At 32.7% G+C, this 7,104-nt stretch overlaps 2 protein-coding genes across 2 annotated transcripts in view; both read left to right on the top strand.

The window, feature by feature from the left end:
• The window catches only part of LOC107467873 (G-box-binding factor 4), a gene marked incomplete in the record, with an annotated part of 2,699 nt that extends 1,814 nt beyond the window's left edge, over positions 1–885 (top strand). The window contains 1 exon segment of the mRNA XM_016087091.3: positions 352–885. Coding sequence (XP_015942577.1) covers positions 352–432 — 81 coding nt within the window.
• Positions 886–2,804: 1,919 nt separating this feature from the next.
• Positions 2,805–4,621, top strand: LOC107467897 (early nodulin-like protein 3). The gene is made up of 4 exons (XM_016087120.3): positions 2,805–3,182; positions 3,288–3,391; positions 3,547–3,951; positions 4,313–4,621. Exons 1-4 carry the CDS (start codon positions 3,053–3,055, stop codon positions 4,382–4,384), a joined length of 711 nt encoding a protein of 236 aa, XP_015942606.1. The 5' UTR covers positions 2,805–3,052; the 3' UTR covers positions 4,385–4,621.
• The last annotated feature ends 2,483 nt before the right edge of the window (positions 4,622–7,104 follow it).

Raw genomic sequence — 7,104 nt, forward strand, 5'->3', positions numbered from 1 at the left:
ATAATGCTATTACAACTCTTGAAGGTCTTGCCCAGTCTAAGCAACTCCTGAAATTCATTGATATTGCAACATGCTCTGTAATCGATCATGAATGTGCATTTGTTCATGAAATTTCAGTCATGTCATCATTGAAAAGAGTAGGGTTAGTGTGGTTCAAGTGGGTTTTTCCTTGCATGTATATATGGATATGAAGAGTTAGGCAAGTGGTGTTGATTTTACTACTGAATTTAAGGGAGATGCAAAAAAGAAGTTATTCCATAACTTCCAATCCAAATTGTTGTTTCATGAAGCTTGTCAGCATTTTGTTTTTGGCTTTTTGCGCGACAGCTGATCCAATTGATTTTCATGCAGCTTATGGAAAAAGTAATTCCTGTTGTGGAGAAGCGAAGGCCACCACGATTTCTACGTCGTGTTCGCTCCTTGCAATGGTAGACCATGTTTCTCAGTGGTCCAGGATGGAAATTGAAGATTCACAGCAGCATATGTGAATCATGTGATGAGGGAAATATGGATATGAGCACACTAGCACTGTAATCATTGTTGTTTCTGAAATCAAAGGTCCCAGTCTAATTATTAATCTAGAGGGCAGTGGTGAATGGGGGTTAAATTATGTGAAAAGAGAATGGGAATTGCTACCTGAGTGATGAAGGGAAATTCCTTGTTACATAAGAAGCAGCTTTTGTTTTTCCTAGTAGATAAAAGCAGAAGTGGTGGAGGTTGGTTATTTAGTTTAGATTCGAAGTAGGCACCCTGATCTTTCCTCTAGTGAAATGTGTTGTATTACTGGTAGAGCAGAGGTGATTTTTAGACGTATATAATGTAGTTATGGATTAGACAGATATATTTCGACTCTAAAGAATGCATATAGAAATTGTTTGTATGATCTATCAGTGCGTTTTAGTGTCAGTTTTTCTTTAACCATTCAATGGCGATCAGGTTTATTTCATGTCAGTTTTATATCCCATTTCAGTTTATTTTACTAGATAAATCCAATGAGAATACGTTTCTAGAAACAATAGGAACTTTCTTTGTAGTTTCACATGATCTTTATATCTCTTAAAACTTAAATGTGTGAAAAACAGTCTAGTCATGAGTATTATATTTCCTAACTTAGTTGAATAAATTTGTCAAGCAATTCAGAATCTATTAGAGTCAGCAAATTTTCATTTTTTAAGTGCTAGAATCTCTTTAGTGCTCTCTTGATGGTTTATTCTGTCAAAAATACAATTTACAACAAATCTCAGTTGCGGATATTTAATTTCATGCTTCTTAACTATTTTATTGTTTTGTCAATTTACTTTATTTTTTTATATACATAAAGTGAGTGTGTTTGGAGGATTAAAAATTTAAAAGAGAGAAAGGACAAGAGAAGGAAATTACAAATGCTTCGTCCTTGTCGTTTTTTGAACTTGTAGCTTCGTTTATCTCTTTTAGTTGGACCACATCGGTGAGCCTAACAACTGAGCCGAAAGCTGCTACCTTAAGCAAAGACAAGGACCTCTGTCTCGCTGAACTCCATTTTATAACGGTAACTGTAACGGTAACGCTCGTCAACCATAATCAACGGTTAAAAATTCATCTCATCAAATGTCTATAAATAAACGTTTACAGCATTGCAAGAGTTTGACGGAGGGTAGGTTTGGTGTTTACCAGAAAAATGTTTGTATTTTTAAAAGACATTGACATCTTACTTTGTATTTAGTAAATAAAAAATTATGTATTTGTACTTTTAATTTTAAAAAATTAAGAATATTTTTAAAAATATAAAATTATTTTTAAGGCTAATTTGTATTTTTTAAAAAAGTAAAATATTCAATATAAATTTATATATGTATAAATATATTTTTTATTTTGTTAAAAATAATTTTATTAAATACAATTTTTATAACTTGTATTTATTAAAGATTAATTAATTTTAATTTACCAGACATAATTATCCAAACTTTACCAAATCTAGCCGAATGAAAGAAGATGTAAGTATCCTTTCTATAGATTTGAGCTGAGATTGAGACTGTACATTGCGATTTCATTGAAAGTTGTAGCATTTGATATTGGAGTGTTTTATTTGGTCACTTGTTAAAATGATACTATCACATGTACCGACAACAAAGTATTACGGACACCAAATGTAACATTGAGATTCAGAACCATTACAAGAAGGTAGAGATTAAGATGTACTTATTTTATGTGAAATTAATAGTTAAAAATTATTAGTTTATAATTTAATTAAATTTATCAATTAAAAATAACTGTGTGAGTTTTTACCTTATAAGAATTGAATTCATCATCCATTCATAGTAATAGAAAACCCAAAACCAAAACAAATTGTTTTGGCCTAATCCTAGAACGAAGTATATAAAAGGACCTCATTTATAACCTTTTATCATACTAGAAAATTATTCCCATACTGCATGAAAGTATGAGCAACATTGCATTCCACAATGAATGAGGTAAAACCTTTTCTTTTATTATATGAAATAGATGTGGTAAGAGGAGAAAGGCATTTCTGATTTCTCACCACCCAAGAAGAAAGGTTTTTGAATTGAAAAATGAAAGACCAAATTGACTGCAACTGCAAGCTCATATAATCACACCACTAATCATTTTAGAATTATAATCACCATCATCATATTTCAGACTCTCAATTCAGCTTGTGAATGTGTTACTCCATCTAGAAATAGTAATATAAGTATATATATTTTTCTTTCCTCTACTTGTTACTACAATTTTGAGAAACAAAAAATCATGCTACCTTTTGCTGTGTAAAATAATACTAACAATAATAATAAATAATATGAGATCACTATCCCCAACAGCCATGTCTGGAACCCATTCAAACTCTTCCTCATCAAAAGCCAAACACTTCTGACATATTAACAGTCTCCTTCCCCACACCAACACAGTTTTCAAAATCACTTTTTTTTTTCTTTTGCTAATCCATAATTACCCAGAGAGAGAGAAAGGTAGGGCAGAGTTAAATACATACAACACAAAAAGCTAACAAAGCTTACCAATTCAGCCTTCTCTCTGTAGTTTTTGCTTCATCATCACAATGTCCTTCTTTCTCATTTTCCTCTTCTTTCTTCTACCCTCACTGTTCAAGCCTTCTCATTCAACCGCAATTGTAGTGGATGGAACTTCACAGTGGAAGAATCCCAGTGTTCACATTGGTGATTCCATTGGTAAGTAACTAAGTACTATTGGAAATAGCTGATGAATCTTCTTCATATGCATTATTCAGTACAGTGTACATAGCTAACTAACATCATTCTCTTGTGTCATTTAAGTTTTCAAGCCCATACAACACTTTAATCTCTACATTTTCAAGAACCAAGAAGCCTTCAACAACTGCAACTTCACTCAGGCCACTCTTCTCACCTCCTCCTACACGGTGAGCACCTTCAAAAACTCCCATGTTGGGTGCCATGAAAATGCCTCCAAAATTCAAACTTTTTTCTGCCACTACGATCGTTCTTCATCTGGGTTAACAGAAACAGTTGAAAAGTGTCGAACTTTATATTTTTCTTTACGAATTTGAATTTTCAGTGGCATCCATCTCGCCCTGGTTTCTTCTACTTCGCCTTCAACAATGGCTCCCTCAAATCATGTGAAGAATCTCAAAAACTAGCCATAAAGGTGGTGAATTCAGCAACACCACAGGCTCCAACAATGGCTCCAGAACAAGAACATTCTCCAACGGCAGCTCCATCACCATCTTCAGGTGGAGAAGTAGTGTCATCTTCCCCAGCATATCCATGGCCTTTCCGTCCCCACCAAGCAGCTTCACCATCACCATCACCATCAGCAAGTTCACCAGTGACAATTCCATTAGTCCCCGACAAAGGTGGTGGCATGCCATTCATAAACAGCAACCCTGCAGTTCCTCTTCCCACTGGTGAAGTTGATTCTGCAACCATTCGCCCCTTACCCACCTCTTCCACTCAACCACAGGTTACCCCATACTTCTCTCTCTCTACTTTTTTTTTTCAGTAATTTCATGCATAGGTCTATTTAGTCACTGTTTTAGAACAAGAATAAACCTGTTACTTACCACTATCTTATGTGTTAGTGTTGGCAATATCAATTAGTAGGTAGGCATTCTCAAAAAGATGATATTGGGAACTGTTAGATACTTCACTCAAATAAGCACATTAATGATATCAATTAGTATCTTCAAGTAAGCACATTAATGTGTTCCATAATGTAAGGAATGAATTAATGTATAGTGTTAATTTGGATAATGTTGTATAGTGGCAGAGTGAGATTGATGGTTTAGTGATTGGAAGACTAATTCAATTATTGGGTGTTGCAGGTGATGATTGGATCATTTGGATTTCATATTATTATTGCAGTGCACACCATGGCTTTACTACTGCTGATGTAAGGAGAAAATTTGAAGACAGATTTTATGTTAGAAAAAGGAAAATGAGAGGAGATAGGGTAGGGAGGGTAATATAATTCCCCAATGAGGTTAGAAGAATTGGGTCTAAAGTAGCTTTAAGAGTGATGATTATACCATGTATTAAGATGCTCTTGTATTCTACTTTGGAATCGTTGACACTTTTTTGTTCTTTGGATTTGGAAAAAGCAATTCATTGCTGCTTTTGCTTTGCTTTATTTATTTATTTTCCCTACTTCCCATTCTTCTCACCCTCCTTAATTTGCTTAAAAATTTTCAATTTAATTTTTAAATTTTTAGAAAATACATAAAATTATAGTTTGTATATTGGTGAAAACTCAGGTGCAGTCGACTTCACGTGAAGTTGATAGTTAAGAGTCATTAGATGAAAATTTAGTCAAATCAATCAAATCATCTAATGATTCTCAATTATCAACTTCACGTACCATGTCATGATACCACTCATCCCAAAAGCTTCAGCTGATAAGAAACGATAACATTAATGATTATATTTCTAATACTTCTTAAATCTCTATTGTACACATTGTACAAACATTTCATTAGCTCCTATACTTTCTCTTTAGTCTTTAATAAGTTAATTATTGCATAATACACTAAACTATGTGACATGTTAATATGCCACACTATATGACATGTTGCATTGATTGATGCCCTGACATATCATCAATTGATATGCGGGTCAACCTCTTCATATTTTTATATAATTAAGATTAATAATTAAAATTAATAATATACCGATATTTTTGAAATTCTTCCGCACTTTTAACTTAGCTGAGAGTCTTACCATATAAATGGAAGATTATTTATAGGGTTCCTGGTGCAATTACTCAATATGAGAGTACATGAGGCATAGTGGCTAAAGGCACCACTCACTCACTGACACATATAAATTATAACTTGGCTGTCTAACCTCTAACAACATAATTGAAAGCCACTTTAATTTCTTCGTTCTTCATTTTTAAAAAAGAAAAAAAATCTCACGACAACTTGTCTTGGTCCCTTTGTAGATGAACTTGCTGAAAGGCTAATTTTTTTTATATTGGTTAAATATGTGTAATATATTATTGTTGAAAGATTAGGTGTTTTTTTTAATATGGTGTTTTATTTAAATCGGACGGTCCGATTTGTTTAAAGAAAAAAGTGAACTACAAATCGGAGGGTCGGTTTGTTTAAAAAAAAAACTACAAATGGCATGGTCTATTTTGTATTTTTTATTTTTTTTATTTTTTAAAATAAAAATCGGACAGTTCGATTTTAACATTAATTTTTTTTATTTTCGAAATCACAGATCGGACCGTCCGATTTGTAATCGTTTGGAAAAAAAAATAAAACAGATCGGTACTTTCGATTTGTAGCTCCTATAACAAAGTTAAACACTTTTCTTCTCACATCATTGGGAGATACACTCTTCTCTCTCCCACACGAAAAAAAATGTTGTTGAAAAGGTATGCAATGCAATTATTGTCGAACTCTTGACCTTTCGGATCTAACGCTTTAATACCATATCATGATACCACTCATCCCAAAAGCTTCAGCTAATGAGAAAATATAACACTAATGATTATATCTCTAATATTCCATAAACTTCCATTGTACACATTGTATAAATATTTCATTGGCTCCTCATACTTTCCCTTTTCTCAAAACTTTTATTTAAAATAAAAGCTATATGTGAAAATGAGGTAGATAATGTGGTTTTTGGAGTCCTCACACGCACATGGGTATGGGTCACATATGCTATGGCTTCCACAAACATGAATATAGTATGGATATGGCCCCCTTTTCATGATTCATGAGCGTGGTTACCTATGGTTGACCCTGGTTGCAAGTTTCAACCATAGTCATGTTTTCGCTTATAATTTTTCGTGTGCCATAGATAGACGTGTATCAATTTTGTATTTATAATTTTGAAAATTAATTTAAATGATACATATCTGTTAATTTTGTATTTATAATTTGATACTGAACTTTTTAATTTGTGTAGAATTATAAATTAATTTTATTCATAAATTATATTTTATAATACTATAATATAATTATAAAAATTATTATTATACTATATATTTTATTCTACTGATAAAATTTTTTGGATTGGTCACGTTAGAAAAAGAGCATTTGGTGAATGCATTAGGATATTTATCCAGGTTATTTGAGCTATTCAGGACATCAATCACTGCTTTCTAGTCACATTCCATAATAATTTTTTTTTTTCACGGTATCCCCCAACCCGATAGGTTAAGGACTAATCCGTCGCGATACTGAGCTCCATTTAAGAGTTTGTCGCTGGCCAATGGGTTGCTGTATGCACAAGGCGGAATTTGAACCCCCAACACTTGCTTAAGCGGACTAGTGAGCTAACCACTAGACCAACCCAACTTGGTTATAATAATTTTTTTAATCCCATGTCCACATCTATTATATTGTTTTATCACATGAGGCTGTAAGCCCAAAATTTTGTTGGGCTGTCTGAGTAAAATATTTTCTCACTACCGACCCAATCCTCCACCAAAAAAAAACTCCTAAGTACTTTATTGTGAAGTCAGAAGAGAATTCAGACATGTGGTAAATGTTTAAAATATAAATTTTTTTGTTTTCATAATTTTTCGACACTTATTTATAAAGATTAAAACCAATCTAAATTATTTGATTAAAATATATTTTATAAAGATATTAATTTGGGTCTT

The sequence above is a fragment of the Arachis duranensis genome, chromosome 9 (genome assembly GCF_000817695.3).
Source record: "Arachis duranensis cultivar V14167 chromosome 9, aradu.V14167.gnm2.J7QH, whole genome shotgun sequence".
Classification (NCBI taxonomy): Eukaryota; Viridiplantae; Streptophyta; class Magnoliopsida; order Fabales; family Fabaceae; genus Arachis; species Arachis duranensis.